The following is a 16,393-nucleotide window of genomic DNA, read 5'->3' as shown; positions in this document are numbered from 1 at the left end:
CCACGTCCCGGTGAGGGGGGACGGCAGCCTGGACCAGAGCTGGGGGAGGCAGACGCCAAGTGGGTGGGTGTGAGACGTGCAGGGGGCAAGACGGACGGGGCTGGGGTGGCCAGCAGGGATGGAACGGGCTCCTGCGGGCATCGCTCCCCGTCCCCGCGCCGGGGACAGACTTGCCGAGACCTTCCCAGAAGCGCCCAGGTTCTCCGGGTGAAGAATTACCACCCATCTTAATATCCGGGCTCAGGGCCTGCTGTCCCTGGCTGCAAGCCCGTCAGAGCCGCCAGGCCCCGGGGTCGCTGCTCCGCTGAGCGAGAGGCTGGTCACGCAGGCGGAACCCGAAGCCGCAGCAGCCACCGCTTACTGACGAGACCCACTGGCTGTGCCAGCGCTTTTCAAAGAGCCACTGGTTGAAGCCTCGGAGCAGGGGGCCGAGGGAGGCTCCATCACGGCCTCCACCTCACAAGCAGGCAGGCCAGGGCTCAGGGAGCGTGACCATCCCCCAGCTACGAGGGGGCAGAACCCGCAGGAATGCCGGTCCGCGTGGCTCGAAGCCCGTGGCTACCACCTAATGCTGTCTTCCCTGCCTGGGCGGGGTGGCTCGTCCTCAGTGAGCGAGCTGACGACCGGGCTCTGCATCTGAGGGGCCGTGTGCCCCTCTCTGGGGAGGGGGTGGGCATGCCCACTGCACCACAGGTGCCCGCGTGGAGGCGTCTGGGCCCCTCCCGGGTCCACGTGTCCCCGGCACTCCCGCATACACTTCAGGGGGCTGAGTCCTGTTCTTGGCTGTGTGCACATGGGCGCCGGCTCCGGGCTCCCACGGGTTCCGGGGAGACCGGACCGTGGGATGTGGATGCCTGTCTTGGCCTTGACGCTCATGGGATTCGAATTGCGAGGCTCCCACCCAAGCAGAAACAGAAGCTGCTTCGTAGAAGTCACCGGAGCGACAGTGACATATTTTCACTTGCTGCTGATTCTTTTTCTTGGCAGAGAATGGTAAACTCCACCACCGCCCCCGGCCCAGGCCTGTGTGCTGAGCATGGCGGAGGGCTCAGGTCCCGGAGGCAGGCGGGCGAGGGGCCCGGGTCCGCCTGCCGGCTCTGCCGCACGCTCTCTGTAATCCCGAGGGAGTCCCTGACGTCTCTGAGGCTCAGTTTTGTCGTCTCGAGAATGGGTTAGCAGTGGCTGCTGAGAGGACTCAGCAGGGGTCGGACGTGAAACCGCACCCTGGTGCCCGGCACGGATCGGAGGTGCTCCGCGAACCGTGTTCCCCACTCTCCTGTGCTCACTGGTCTAGCGTCGCGAAGCGCTCGGTGACAAGGTCACCCACGGCCAAGTCCACGTTCACTCCACGCGAGAGCTCAGGCCGCAGAGTACTGCCTTTGGGTGAAGATGAAACTTCCTGAAGCCACTAGTAAAGATGACGTTTCACGTGGGCCCCTACTATGGACAGTGGTTAAAAGTGGGGCTGCTCCCTCTGATGAGGGCTGTGGCCCCCACTCCACTGCCCTGATGGTGGTCACCGAGGGTCCCTGCAGAAGCCCCAGGGATCCTCAGATGGCAGGGAAGCCCTAGGTTAGGGGCCGAGGAGAGGGGCCTGTGTGTCGCATCACAGTCACCGGGTGGACAGGAGGCTCAAACCCAACCTGCGCTCTCGGGCCTTGGCAAACGCTCCGGGCCCCGGTCCTCCTTCCACAAGGGTGCAGTGACAGAACTCTCTTGGAAGCGTCAGGAACCGAGCTGTGGGTGTGGGCACCCCGGCAAGTCGGCGTCCACGGTGCTGGCTGCCTTTGCGGAGGGGGCAGGGACAGTGGCCGGGCCAGGCCGGGCACGTGTCGGTCCAGCCAGACCCTCCGAGCGCCCCCTTCTGGCAGTCCAGCCCGTCGGCGCCTACCTTGCTTGCCTGGCGGCCTGTCTCTGTGAGTAGCCTCCCCACACTTGGGGTCACTGCACCTGCAGTCACCACACCTGGGGTCACCTCACATTTGACCCTTGACCTCCTGGGATGGACTCGCCATCATCCACCACCCCCCACCCCGGGTCTGCTCCCCTCCCATGTCTCTCTCTGCTGGTGGCACCGCGTCTGCCCCAGGCTGAGGTCGGCAGTCGGACGTCAGGTTCCACCCTGTCCAGCTGGACCGCAGGTCCTGCCAGGGGCACCTCCGTGTCTGTAAACAGTCTCTGTTGTAAAGACCCGGCTGCTGCCCGGGGTTCAGCAAGCCCCCCAACTACTAGCTACGACAGCCCCATCGGCCTCTGCCCTGGCTGGCCCCGATCTCTTGCACCTGTGTTCTGGGGGGGGGTTTCCCCCGATTTCGTGCACCTGCGTTCTGGGGGTGGTGTCCACTCACAAACCACCAGCCAAATACACGGTCTTTGCAGACCGTGACAATGGCGTGGATGGAGAAAAGCCCCGGTGTGTGGTGAGAGAAGCCTAAGGAGGTGGCTTCTACGCTGAGACCTCGGAGGCAGGACTTGGTCACTGAAGGGCCTGGGCTGGGAGGTCATTCCAGGCGGAGGAAGTATCTGCTAAGGCCCTGAGGTAGGAAAGCAGAGGCTGGTGCAAGGTGCGGAGGGGCAAAATGTGGACGGTGGGGCAGGGCTGGGGGGGGCAGCGGCTGGGTCCCGAGGGTGCCCCAGGTCATGGCTGGGAGTTCGCATTTTTTCCTAAAGGCAACAGGAGCCACTGATGGCCTCACAGGCTTGGTGCCGCGACCTGACATGCGGTTAGACCACCCTGGTGGGGGCTGTGTGGGGGGGGATGAGGGGGACAGCGTGAGCGAGGGTGTTCAGTGACCCCAGCTGGGCACGAAGCAGGGGAGGGAGAGCTCCCAACACTTGGCCGTAACTATGGGAGTGAGCCCAGGGAGGGCTCCCCACCCCACCGCGAGCTCTTTGAAGACCAACATTAAGCTTTATTCTTCTCTGTAGCCGCAGGACTGAACCCGGGTCTGGCGCCTCGAGCCCGAATGTTTGTTACACAAATGGTAGTGTATTCTAGTGCAGCTGTGTGTCCTCTGGTCCGGTCCCATCACCCCACTGTCACCGAGCAGACGAGCAGTGACCTGGCATTTCCTTGTCCCAGTTAAGGTATAATTACCGAGCCTCTTCAACCTCGTTTCAGCTCTAGAGACGTAGGGGGGATGGAACGGGCACCCCACACAGTTAACCCTGGGGCCCCGCACCTGCCGGGTCGCGGGGGGGTGGGGGCGCGCCGTGGGCCCTTCTGCAGGTGCCAGCGTCCGCAGTCCGAGCCCCGGTTCTGCGTCTCAGGGGGCTGCTTCCGGCACAACCTCACCCCCTCCCTCCAGGTTTGCAGTTTTCTGATTGGCCGAGAAGCTGAATGTGCTAGAGCGACGGGAGGGCAAGCTTCGTGGCGAAGACGGTGCCGTAGCCGCGGACCGGGAGAGCCCGAGGAGTCTCAGCTCGGCCCCCGCCTTGCCGGTGGCACCGCCAGCCAGTTTCCTCATCTGTAAATCGGGCACGCTTGCAGCTTTAGGACTGTTGTTGTTGTGAAGGCTCCAGGCCGACCAGGAACACGTCCCGTGAGGAGCGGGAATGGGGCTCCACCTTATCTCCGGGGAAAGGCACCCGGTTGGGGGGAGGGGGGACAATCGGTGCTCTGGGCTCCCCCACCCCCCCGGCCTCTGGAGCCTCCACCCACATCAGTGCTGAGGTTCCCGTGGAAGGGGCCTGTGTCCCTTCCCATCTGTCCTAAGTGAATCGGGAAGAGCCTGGGGTCCGCGGCTGGACCCCCTGTGGTTGGTGGGGCGAGGAAGGGGCTGGGGTTGGATGGGCAGGGTTGCCTGGTGAGAAGCTGAGGCCGGAAGCTGTATTTCAGGGGGCTCAGCACGAGGGTGGGGCGCTCAAGGCCAGAGCAGGGCTCCCACACCAAGGGTCAGCCTGTAGGGAGGCTGAATCCAAACCCGAAGTCCAGGGCACCGGGGTTGGGAGGAGAGGAAGTCAGCACTGAGCGAGCAGGGGCAGGAGGTGACCGCAGCCGTGCCAGTCCGCCTTCATGAGGTGTGGGCTCCCAGGTCAGGGCTCCAGCACACCGGGGCTGCATGAGGTGTGGTCAGACCTGCACGGAAGCAGCCAGAGGCCAGGGCATCCCCCGAGGCTGAGCCTGGTGCTGGGGTCTGGGCTCCCAGAGCACCTGCATTCCGTCCTGCTGGAGAATCTGCACCAGGCGAGTGCCCGTATTTGGGGTCTGGGGGCCGTGACCATCCAGCTTCCTAGGCCCGCGACACAGTGACAGGACCTGGACCTAGCACGCGGCAGGCCCCAGGGCACGAAGCGTTGAATTAACACGAGAGACTCCGAGTTCGGCTCTACAGGTGCTCCCTGTGCACCTACTATGTGCTCTGTTCCTGACGCATTCCTGCCTGTCCGGGGGGAAGCCACCTGCTTCGACCCAACACAAAGACATCCTGGTAACACGGCGGCTTCACAGATACCGGCCGGTCCGGTCAGCCTGGGCACCTCCGAGGCCCTGACCAGGGCACCCCACCACACGCCCAGCCGGTTCCGAGTCCGGGCTTCCTGTGGGCCCATATGCCAGGCAGGCCCGGTGACAGGATGGCTCGGAGCCAGGCTCGCACGCTGGGGCACCCAACCCGATGAGAGATACAGGTCAGCTGCTGAGACTATCGGTTTTACTCTGAAATTTAGAACCGAAACGTTACAAATTCTTACACACACGCACAGGCCAGAGAAGGTGAGTGGACTTTTCCCGCTCCGGAGCGGGACAGAAGGGACATCTAACGCAAGCGCCTGAGACCAAAGCACGTGTCCCTAACGGAATCTGCACCCGAGCTGGGCCGCATCAGATCGTCACCTCCTAATCTTCTCACACCACGAGCCCGTTCTCTGAACACATCTGGGGATGCCCGATCGGTGGCATTCTGGGGACACAGCCCTTAACATGTGAGCATATCATCTCTGGGTTTTGCACTCCTGTCCCGTCCAAAATCTGCTGCTACCAAGATTCGTTACCTGAGCCAAGACTGATTTGGGATCAACACAAGATCTCCTTTTCAGGAATTCTTAGACACTGGATGAATTCTAGGTCTGATTCTGCCCTGACTTACTCTGTGGGGATAGGTGACCCCCACTCTCTGGTCCCGTTTGGCTATGTGTGAACTCTCTCTGAGCTGCCTTTCAGCTTTAACATTCTGTGTCTGGCCTTTATTCCCTGCCCAAGTGGGTAATGGAGATCCGACTACAATTTACTTAGATCCAGCTAAAACGTGTTGTGAGCGTGCTTTCATATACGTTATTCGCCCGCGTTCTAGAAATCTCAGAAAAGTAGGTGCTATTATCTGCATTATCTAGATTACAAAACAGAGGCTCAGAGAACTTGAGCGTGTGCGCTGAGGTCGTGGCGCGGAGATTCAGTCTCAGGCCTGCCTCCAGCTTCCTCCACCCCCCTAATCCAGCACTCTGCTCTGGTGTGGGGGATGCAGGTGGGCTCCAGCTGGGCCTGGGGCTGCAGGCTGCCGGCAGGCGCAGGTGGACTTGGGCTGGCAAAGGTTGGCAATGTTCCGGAAGGCCCGTGAAGACAGCCTATCGAGGGCTGAGAGCGGTGTCTCTGGCCCAGCCTGGGTCTGGCTCTCCCAGGTGAGTCCTCTAGGCCCCGTCTGTGCTTGGAGCCCAGGAGCTGCCAGCTTTCTGCTCAGCTTTGCCATCGGCGAGCCTCTCCCTGCCGTGTGGCCTGCCGTCCCCAGAGATGGGCCCTCGAATATTCTTGTCCACATTTCCCAGTCCCCAGAAATCATCCGACGCCAGCAGACAAGGGCAAGGAAGGAAGGGGCGTACTGCAGACGCCGGGCTCAGACCCGTCCCCACAACACGGTGGGCCGGTTCGGGCAGGGTTTTTATTCCCGACACTTGGGCCACTTCCATCACCACTGGTCTCCATGCAGCAGTGGCTTTGAGACCCCAGTGCTCTTTTCTGAGCCTGAGCGGCCGACTGGTGGTATGACACTGGACAAGTAAATTTCTCCCTGTGGGCCTCAGCATCCTCCTCCAGGCAACAGCTAGCTGGTTGGAGCCCCCACGGATCTCGGGTCCCTTCCAGCGATGACATTTTAGGAACCACTGTCTTTGACTTTCCCTTCCCAGAGGCATGGAAACGGAGCAGTCGCCTCTGGAGAGCGCATCGAGCTTAAAAATTGCCCTCGCTCTCGGTTGCTCCTCCCTCCCTCCCTCCACGCCAGAGGCGCACCCCCACCCCGCCCTGGCCCTCGGGCAGATCCAGGCCCGGCCCCGTAGTCCTGCAGCTCGGGAAACGCGAGGGCAGCGGGACTGCGGCGGTGGCGGAGTCGCAGCGGGAGGGGGAGGAGAGCAGCGCCCGCCTGTCCCGCGGCCTCCGCAGCAGCCCTGGCCCTGGTCCCCGCGCGCCAGAGGGGGTTCCTGGCACAGCCGGGTCTGGTGCTCGGGCCTGGGGCCGGCCGGGAGCTCATCGCGCCCGATGGCACCGAACCGACCCCAGCGGCCCGCACCCCCCAACTCGGCAGAGCTAGGGCGGGCTCTCCACTCCGAGCGGCTGTGGAGCAGGGGACCCAGGCGCTCGGACGCCTCCGTCTCGCCCTCTCCAGGCCTGGAGCAGACTGTCGGAGCTGTCGGGGGCCGCGGGGTGGCAGTGGGGGTGGGGGGCACCATTTCTGGCTGGATGTCGGTCCTCATTCATCGTCTATCCCCGGTCCTCCGGAACCCCGTCTCCTCCCGCACCCCGTCGCCCCCCAGCGCCTCCGCGTCTCGGCCCCTGTGTCCCTGCCTCCCACGGAGCTCTCCGGGTGAAGGGCAGCCGCAGCCCGCGCCTACTCCCTGCCCGCAGTCCCTGCCCCCTCTGCCCGCCGCGGGGTCACCCGCCCGCCAGGGCCCAGCCTCCGCTCGCACCGGAGGCGCCCAGAGGGGAGGGACCAAAGTTCGGGCGCCGCGGGCCGGCGGAAGGCCCCGGGGTGCCGAGGGTGGCCGCGGCGGGGGCGCTGGGAGGTCAGACGCGGCGGCGGCCTCACCTGTTTCTCCAGCGGCTCCTTGGCCGAGAGCGCAGGCTTGGGGGAGGGCGCGCGGTCGCAGACGCAGCCCTCCAGCAGGTAGAGCCCCGAGGGCCGCGAGCTCGAGTCGCTCTCGAAGTAGAAGAGAAGGTTCTGCAGCAGCGCGAACCACTTGGTTTGCCATTTTGTGTTGTCCGAACTCCGCTTGCTCAGGTAGCCTTTGCGCGTGCCGTCCTTGCGCGCCAGCAGTCCCAGGGACGCGACGTGGCCATCGTTCAGCCGGATCCCCTTCTGCATGGTGCTCGGAGGCCAGCGAGACCCCACGCGCTTACATCTTCTCCGCGCGACACCCCGCGGCCCCCCGTCCGTGCGCGCGGCGCGCTGCCTCTCTCCGGCGCTCGCTCGCTCGCTCGCTCCTGGTCGCTCTCCCCTCCCCCCAAATATCTACACTCCGGGAGCTGGCGCCGGGCCGCGGCTTCTGGAAGAGAGATGTACCATTCCCCGCCGGAACTTCTTCTCCGCCCCGCGGCGCCCCCGGGCCCCGGAGAGGCCGCCCGACCCTCCCCCGGCGCCGGGCAAACTGAGGGACTGGCGAGCTGCGCGCGGGCGAGGGGCAGGCGGAGTCATGTGACGCCGATCCCTCGAAGAGCCCGTGTGAGCAGCGCGGACAGAGACACGCACGCAGCCCGCCGAGGCGCAGAGCGGCGCGCAGGCTGCACCTTGGCGCCCCCTCCCCCTCCCCGGACGCGGACGCACACACAAGCACACGCGCAAACCCTGCCCCTGTCCCCGCGGTCTCCCCTGCTCCCCTTCGGGTGCTAAAAACCAAATCAGATCAATTTGCGTTTAACCCCATGGAACCCCGGAGGCTTGCCATCCTGGGAGTGTGCCTCTCTGCGCCCCACCGCGGCGCACTGGCGACCCGGGGTTAAGTTCCAGTTTTCATTTTCTCTTCCAAAGGCTCCCTCCCGGTACTTTATTTTTCTAATCCGATGTGGATGGAAGAGGGTGGTGGTTGGCGAAATAGCTCTGAAGGAGCTTTCGGTCCTATTCTTTGCGTAAACGGCCGGGTCACATTCATTTCAGGGTCCAGCCGCACTCCCGGCGGCTTCCCCAGCGACCTGAGGACCGCACAGGGGGTGCGGTGGGGGAGGGGTTAGGTGAGCGCTCATTTTATTTTGTTTCATTTTGCGCGTTGCCATAATTACCGGCGCCACCCCCCTCCCCTGCGCCCCCGAGGTCTAGCAGGCGAGCCGCCGCCGGGAGTTTTCTGCAAATACCCCCCCAAAGCCTAAAGGCGGGCTTCAAACGCAGGCGCCGGGGACCATGGGAGCCTTCAAATAGCTGCGCTGGCGCAATGATACCTTAATGATAGATTTTCCGTTCTTATTTTTAGCTCCCATTCGCCTACACAGTTACACGGCATTTATCCGGGAACGTCACCGCGCCCGCATGCTGCACCGGCAGGGCGCGCGGGCCGCCGGGCGAGAGGGGCGCCGGGGCGGGGAGCGCGCACCGCCGGCTGCCGCAGAGGGACCCAGGGGGGCGCCCGGCCCAGCGTAGCGCGCTGGCGGCGGCGGAGGGCGGCCGCGCGGCCCCGAACTGGGAGGGAAGGAAGGAGGGAGGGAGGTAGGGAAGGAAGGAGGGAGGAACACCATCTTACAGCACCGAACCTGCGAGCACCCCTCCCCGCCGGCGCGCGCGCGCGCACACACACATACACACACGCACACGCTCACACGCTCACACACACGCTCACACCGCCCTGGGCTGGCGCAGGGAAGGGGCCCAGGAATCAGGTAGCCGTGGGGAGGAGGCTCGCCGACTCCGCTCAGAGGAGACGCCGTGCGCGGTCCTGGGCACCAGGCTCCGGCCTGCCCTCCTCCGGGGAAAGCGCTGGGGAGCGAGACCGTGTTAACCTTAATGCGCCCTCTTAGCGTCCACGCTCCCCGTGCGCGCGGACTCTGCAAGGAGCCGGTTCTCTTCACGAATAATAAAAACAAAAGAGGCGAGATGGCTAAGCCTCACGGTTCAGTCTTCATTTTCCCCAGAGGGACCCTCCGCTGTGACCGCCTTTGCTTCTTTCTCTCCCTCTTTGGGGAAGCAGTTTCCAGGAGTGAGGTTCTTAACCCCAGCTCTCATCTAAACTCCTTCGTTGGGCCTGTTGATAGTGAGGCCCACAAAACTCCAGGGAAGGGGCAGTCTGGTCAGGGCACTCCACAGATAGGTCAAGTCGTTTAACCCTTCGGCCACCCTGTGGGGTAGGTGGCCCCACCCCCACCAGCTCTGTCGTCCAGTTGGGGAAAACGAGGCTCGGAGGGCAGAGCTGGGGTTTGAACTGCGTCGTCTGTCCCCAGGGTCTGTGTACAGCCGAGGGGGTAGTCCCTGGGTTGCGGGGTGGGGCTTTTATCCTAAGACGGGGCAGGACCTCTCAGGTGGGCCAGAGCCCAGGTTGGGCCTGCAGGGCAGCCACTGTGACAGAGACCCTAAGGCACCTGAGACTGCACACAGAAATCACCTGGGGTGTGTGACAAGCAGCCACGAAAGGCTGTGAGTGGTTTACGTGCTCTCCTGGGTGGTTTTAATGTGCAGCAAAGTCAGACACCCACCAGCATGTGGCGGGCCCAGGGATTCTGTCGTGGGCACCGGAATCGCCAGGGGTCTTGTTAAAACACAGGCCCTCCTTGCGGGCAGGGTCTGAGAGCCTGCGTGTGAGTGAGCTCGTTGGTGATGTGACCCGGCTGGACCGCAGATCGCCTTTGGAGGTGTTCATTCATTCATCCACCCATCCATTCGTTCATTCCCTCATGCACGCCTGTCCTGGCAGCACTCACTGAGCCCCCAGCACTGAGCCCCCAGCCTGGGCCGCTGGGGACGCAGGGATCCACAGACCACAGCCCCTGCGCCCTGGCATTCAGGCCTCCAGTGCTCCTCTCCCACAGCGCGCTCAGTGTGCCCCCGGGGGGGGGGGGGACACCTTCCCCTGAGTCTGGGGACACGTCTCTGTAGACGAGGACGCATGAAGGAGCATTAAGGAGCATTTTGGCGGGTTTGATGGCCCCACATAGAAATGGCTAGCAGATGACAGGGACCTCGGCCTGGCCAGACCCCTGCGAAGTCCTCCCGGCAGGTTTTCTACTGCACTTTGCACGAAGTCAGCTTGCGCGTTGCTTGCGATGGGTGGTCTGTGGGTCTGGCTGGTCTGTGGGTCCGCCCGGCTTCGGGCCTGGGTGCCCGAGGACTCCTGGGGCCTGCGTGCGCCCTCCGCTGTGTGCGTGGGAGCTTCTGGGTGCTGCTGTACGTGTGCGTCTGTGTGCACACACGTATGCCCTGTGAGTGGTGAGCGGGTAGGTGTAGCATTTGGAGAAGCTTTGCTCTTCTCGCACTGTGTTAAAAAAACACAGCTTCCACGTCACCTAAAGGAAATGCAGAAGTCAGTATGTGAACTTGGAAGCGTTTTTGGCAATGGAGGTCTGGCCGGGAGGGTTTGCTGCTCTAGCGCCGGGGCCCGCGGGTCGGTTCTGCCAGGCACCCGCGTGCGGACACAAGGGCTTCTCGCCTTCACTCCCCAGCCGGGGACAATAACCGTGTTATTCTGTCTGATGGTAGGTGTAATAAGGCTCTTTGTCAAACGTGAACATGGAAAATAAAAGGACAACTCTTCCACGGTTCTTTGGGTTTTTTTCTTGGGTTTTTTTTTCACTAATTTTCTTGACTTTTTTTTTTTCAACTTTTTTTTTTTTATTTTTATTTTTGGGACAGAGAGAGACAGAGCATGAACGGGGGAGGGGCAGAGAGAGAGGGAGGGGCAGAGAGAGAGGGAGACACAGAATCGGAAACAGGCTCCAGGCTCTGAGCCATCAGCCCAGAGCCCGACGCGGGGCTCGAACTCACGGAGCGCGAGATCATGACCTGGCTGAAGTCGGACGCTTAACCGACTGCGCCACCCAGGCGCCCCTCTTGACTTTTTTCTACGCTAATATATTTGCCGAAATGGGCTTCCGCAAACACAAGCTATTTGAAATCTCCATCTCGCTCACTCCCTTCACTTCACAGTGTGTGGGGACAAGTTTTCATATTACCGTGAATTTAATGAACAGATTCTTCATGCTTAGGCATTTCTGCTGTTTTTCCGTTCATGGTTTTTGGAAATAACACTGCAGTTAATATCTTTGTGTATACATTTCCCTCCCTGTGGCCACATTCCTGAAAGTGGTATTTCTGGGTTAAGGAACGTGCGTTTGAAACACGGGTACATATTATACTAGATTTCCAGGGAGGTCACTTCCTCTGCATGGCTACCCCGGGTGGATGGGAGGCCCACGTCAGCACCCGCCTGTCACTCCTGGATGGCCGTGCTATGCACCTCTTGAAATTTGCCCGTTTTGAAAGGGCAAAATGACATCTCCTTCTTGTATTAATTTTTACTTCTTTTATTGCTTGTGAGGTTAGACTTTTTTTGTAATTTTTTAATGTTTATTTTTGAGAGAGAGAGAAACAGAGTACAAGTGGGGAAGGGGCACAGAGAGAGAGACACAGAATCTGAAGCAGGCTCCAGGCTCTGAGCTGTCAGCACAGAGCCTGAGGTGGGGCTCGAACCAATGAACCACGAGATTATGACCTGAGTTGAAGTCCGACTGAGTCAGCTTAACTGACTGAGACACCCAGGTGCCCCAAGACATTTTTAAATGTTTATGATCCTTTGCACTCCTTCTTTTGTGAATTTCTTGTTAACACCTTTTTCCAGATGTGTTAATATTTTTCTTGTTGATTTGCCACAGTCCTTTATATAGGAGGGAGCTTAGCCATCAGCTATAGTGCGCGTTGCAAATAATTTCCACAGTCTGTTGATTGTCCTTAATCTTGCGTATATCTACTATGCCTGTATATTGTGTATGTCTTTATACAGGCTGTAAGAAATTTTACAGTCTGAACTGTATAGACAAATATTTTTCCTTATGGTTTCTGACTTTCGACTCTCCCTGTCTGCAGCCCCCCTTCCCCTGTCCTTGTACCAATTCCTTCAACACTGAAACATATCTGTCCACACTTTCTGTTTTTATGGTTTCATTTTTTCCACTTACAATTTTTTAATGTTTATTTATTTTTGAGAGACAGAGAGACAGAGCACGAGCCAGGGAGAGGCAGAGAGAGAGAGAGAGATGGAGACACAGAATCTGAAGCAGGCTCCAGGCTCCGAGCTGTCGGCACAGAGCCGGATGTGGGGCTTGACCCCCATCACTGTTTTTTTTTTGTTTTCTTGTTTTTTTTTGTTTTTTTTTTAAGAGAAGAGGGAGGGGAGAGGGAGAGAATAGAGAGAATCCCAAACAGGCTCCAGGTTCAACGCAGTGTGGAGCTTGACAGGGGACTGGATCCCATGACCCTGGGTTCATGACCTGAGCCGAAATTAAGAGCCAGACGCTCAACTGGCTGAGCCACTCAGGTGCCCCTCACTTTTCATTTTTAAAGTGTTTCTAAATACCATTCACGTTTATTCATCAAGATTAATTCATTACATATCAATTACATCTGAGTAAAAAAAAAGATTAATTAATTTCTCCTTTGTCACATTCTAGAAGAGTCTCATTGAGATTTTTACTGGAATTACATTGAAAATATTTATTAATTTAGGAAGAATTAATACTTCTACTATGCTTTGTCTTCTTTTTTTTTAATTAAAAAAGTTTTTTTTTTTAACGTTTATTCATTTTTGAGAGACAGAGCGTAAGCAGGGGAGGGGCAGAGAGAGAGGGAGACACAGAATCCGAAGCAGGCTCCAGGCTCTGAGCTGTCAGCGCAGAGCCCGACGTGGGGCTTGAACCCACAAGCTGTGAGATCATGACCTGAGCCGAAGTCGGACGCTCAACCGACTGAACCACCCAGGTGCCCCACGATGCTTTGCCTTCTTATTCAAGAAAAAAGTTTATTACTCCAATCTTTGTCCTTTAAAGTTTTCTGATAGAATTGTACACGTTTTGTTATATTTGTCTTGTATACTTCCTGTCTGATTTATTTCTGGGAGTTACATTTTGTGGCTTCTAATAAACATATGATTTTTTCTATATTTTAAAAACTTGGACATTATTCATATTTAAGAAAGCTACTGTCATTTATACATTTATTTTGTAAGCCACCACTATCCCGAATTCTTCTTGTTTGTAAAATTTTAATTTATCTCTTTGGGTTTGCCAATCTGGCAGTTGGAAAACATTTACAATATTTAGGTATGCTTATATTTCCTAGAAAACCCCCGTTTAACCCTGGTGAATTTTTGCATTATCACGGTTTTATTTTGTCTCTTTTTGAGTCAATCCTGGTGATTTATCATTTCCAAAATCAAAGACTGAACTGAACATTTACTTGCTATTCTGGTTTTCTCCGTCTGTGTTTCCCCTTTCTTAGGTACTGATTTTGTGTCTTATATTACCTGTCTTTCCCTGAAAAGGCTTTAATTTTATTATTATTGTTGTGAAGGCTTTAAATATATTTGTTAGCTCTGTTTTTCTAGTTTGTTAGTATACACCCATGTCTTTATTAAACTCTTTCTCCTGCTTTCTTTAGATTTGTTTGTTGTTTCCTTCAACCTCTTGAGTGTGTAACTTATTTATTTTTATCATTTCTGGTTAGTATTTAAGACCATGCAGTTTCTTTTAAGTGCAGATTTTTCCAGACCCAATGAGATTGCTATACAATCATATATAAAATATGTTTTCTATATATTATACGTAAAACATATATGCTGTATAAAATAGATAACATATGTTTAAACATTAAACCTAATGTAATTATATGTGGTCTGTACTCTGTCTACATTTGAAATGTATTTCTGTCTCTCTCGTGCCCTGTACGTGGTCAGTTCTGTGACTGCCCCCCGGGCCCTGGGAAAGAGGGCACGTGCTCTGTTCACAATGTATTACAGTTTGATGAATGTCCAGCAGGTCAACTTTAGAAATTGTATTCTCCAGGAACAAATCTCTAATTCCAGTTTCTGTTCAGGGCAGTTGGGCACAGAAGCGGCAGACGTGTTTGGTCGCGAGCAGCAGGCCCAGGAAGGCCGTGTTCACAGTCCAGTGTCCCCGTGGCAGTCCAGACCCCCCAGGACTCGCTCACGATCGGCACCAGTGGCACTGGAAGCAAATATAAAACCAGTGCCCACGTGCTACAACGCTCCGACTTCCCAGAGTCACACACACACACACACACACACACACACACACACACACACCTGCCCCCGCCCTTTCCATCCCCTGAACATGGACACTGCATTCTACCTTCCAGTCAACTTGGCTTCCTGGCCCATCGAGGATGAGGGGCGGACGGTTCCCCGCCGAGGGAGCCAAGTATGTGGTTGACAGTGAGTTGGGAGAAGCATCTGTCTGTCCCCACCGAACAGAACACAGAGCACAGCACTACAGACAGAGGTGCACGAGTCTGTGCGGGGCACCTCCGGGTACCACTCAGCTCTTGTCTGGCAGCTCCCTGCCCTGGGGGAGGGGGTGGGAAGCAGTCCCTGGTATCAGCTCAAAGGCATCTGATTGGGTCTGGCCCAAGAGACAGGTTTGTCTGGAGGGAGTGAGAGTAGGTTGGGGGCACCTCCCTCCTGCCAGCTCTGTCTCCAGGGACCAGTGGCTGCCCTCTCCCTTGCTCCTCGGGACCGAGGGCGGTATTCATTCCTGGGAAGAGCGTTATCTCTGGTGGCTTCCCTACTCCCAGCCCTGACCTTTGGAAATCGTCCCTTTATTATGTGCTTCTCTCGAATGATCCAATTTGAATGTTCTCTCTGTTTCCTGCTGGATCCTAACTGATGCAGAGCTGGTGGGAAACTGGGGAATAAGTCAGGCCGACCTCTTCATCTTTTGCTTGGGAAGTGATACACTCAGGGCCACACAGGAAGTTCATGGCTGGCTAGAAGCAGAATTCAGGTCTCTGGGGGGCTTGCCCTGCATTCTTGCCTCCCCACTATTCTTTCTTTGGATCAAATTGTGTTACATATATAGCCTAGAATTGACTTATAAACATGGGAGAATATAAAAAAATAAGTCAAAGATTTACCACCCCCTTCACTGGAATCAGGCCCAGCTAATCTGATCTTTTGAGTCATTTTAGGGGGAGTGGGAAGGGAAGTAGGCATATGTGCTCTGCATCTCATTTTAATTCAATATTCTTCTTATCTTTATGTTCTACTTTTTGTGATGAGAAGTTACTGGCGTGAACAAATAGGACAGGGGCGTGCGTGTGCAGACTGTTGAGAAAAACTTGCAATCAGAAATGTCTGGTGCTTAAGAGAGAAGGCAAATCTTTAGCTATTTGCAGGGTTCACCTCCCCAGAATGGCAAAGTTATAGAGTTCTAGAATGTTCTGGAGGAGAGGCTTTACTGAATCAGGAGGTGAGAGTAGTTGTTCCCAGGCCTTGTATTGATTCTTTGGGGTGGGCTTGTTGTGCAGTCTAAAATAAGAGAGGCCTCTAAGAAAGGGAATTCAGAGGGATTTTAAAATAAATCTATTACCATTAGGCTGATTTGGTGTTTTAAGTAAAAAAGAAAGAAAAAAAGAAAGAAAGAAAGACCAACGAAGGAATTTTTTCTTATAATTGAGGTGCCGTAAGTGGATGGTTACTTAGGAAATAACTCTGCAGGATGCCCGCGGTGGCCGGGCAGGCAGCTGGCCATTCACCAGCTGCTGGATGGGGAGGGGTCACTGGAAACTCTTGTCCTCTCTGCGGGTGGAGACGCAGGGCTCTGCACCCCTGCTCCCTCGCCTCCAGAGCAGGTGGCATACACTGCGGGGCTTCGGAAGACTAAGATGGCAGGAGTCCAGGCTGGGGTTTCCTCCTATAGGGAAGGTCAAAGGCCAATGGCATGGACGAATGCACGTCTTCCCTCCCACCCCGCCACCTGACACGAACTCCCTACTCCGGTGACACTATCTCTTGCAGGAATTTCCCGAGTCCTCCGTCCACTTGGTAGGATGAAGAGTGACCCCACCCCCAGGTCCAGGCCCGACCAATCAGAACACTGTATCCCTCAGGCCTTCGTGAATGGGCCAGCGGTGGTCATGTGATCCAAGCCCGACCAATCAGAGCCAAAGAAACTCAAATCTCGGGCCGTTCTACGGGAGCCGCGTGGTCTTTGCTGCTGGGGACGCTGGAACCACGCGGTGTGCCCCTGCCGGCGCTGGCCGCGATCTTGCCGCCCTCAGTGAGGTGGAAGCCGACGTGAGAAAAGCAGAGATGGTGGATGGAAGCAAAGAGACTGGGTCTTGACGGTATTGACTAACCGCATGGGTCCGGCTGGACCTCAGTCTGCCTCTCAGTTAAAGTCGCCACAGCGAATTCTCTTTTTTGTCTCAACCAGTCGGATTTTCTGGCACTTGCATCCGGAAGAACCCTGGTTAGTAGA

General features: G+C 57.2%; 1 protein-coding gene across 2 annotated transcripts in view; it reads right to left on the bottom strand.

Annotated features, from left to right (window-relative positions):
- Nucleotides 1-8,463, bottom strand: part of RASGRF1 (Ras protein specific guanine nucleotide releasing factor 1) — a 98,424-nt gene extending 89,961 nt beyond the window's left edge. The window contains exon 1 of one of the 2 annotated variants that reach the window (XM_086711767.1): nucleotides 8,360-8,463. In XM_086711767.1, coding sequence (XP_086567893.1) covers nucleotides 8,360-8,398 — 39 coding nt within the window. In that variant the 5' untranslated portion in view covers nucleotides 8,399-8,463. Of the gene's footprint in view, nucleotides 1-7,016; nucleotides 7,606-8,359 lie in introns of those variants that run through there. The other variant, XM_086711766.1, reaches the window with a different exon arrangement.
- Nucleotides 8,464-16,393: the final 7,930 nt, after the last annotated feature.

The sequence above is a fragment of the Puma concolor genome, chromosome B3 (genome assembly GCF_028749965.1).
Source record: "Puma concolor isolate L17-30 chromosome B3, mPumCon1.1.hap2, whole genome shotgun sequence".
In the NCBI taxonomy this organism is placed as follows: domain Eukaryota; kingdom Metazoa; phylum Chordata; class Mammalia; order Carnivora; family Felidae; genus Puma; species Puma concolor.
The sequence above is the reverse complement of the archived record's forward strand: the minus strand, read 5'-3'. Positions and strand labels throughout refer to the sequence as shown.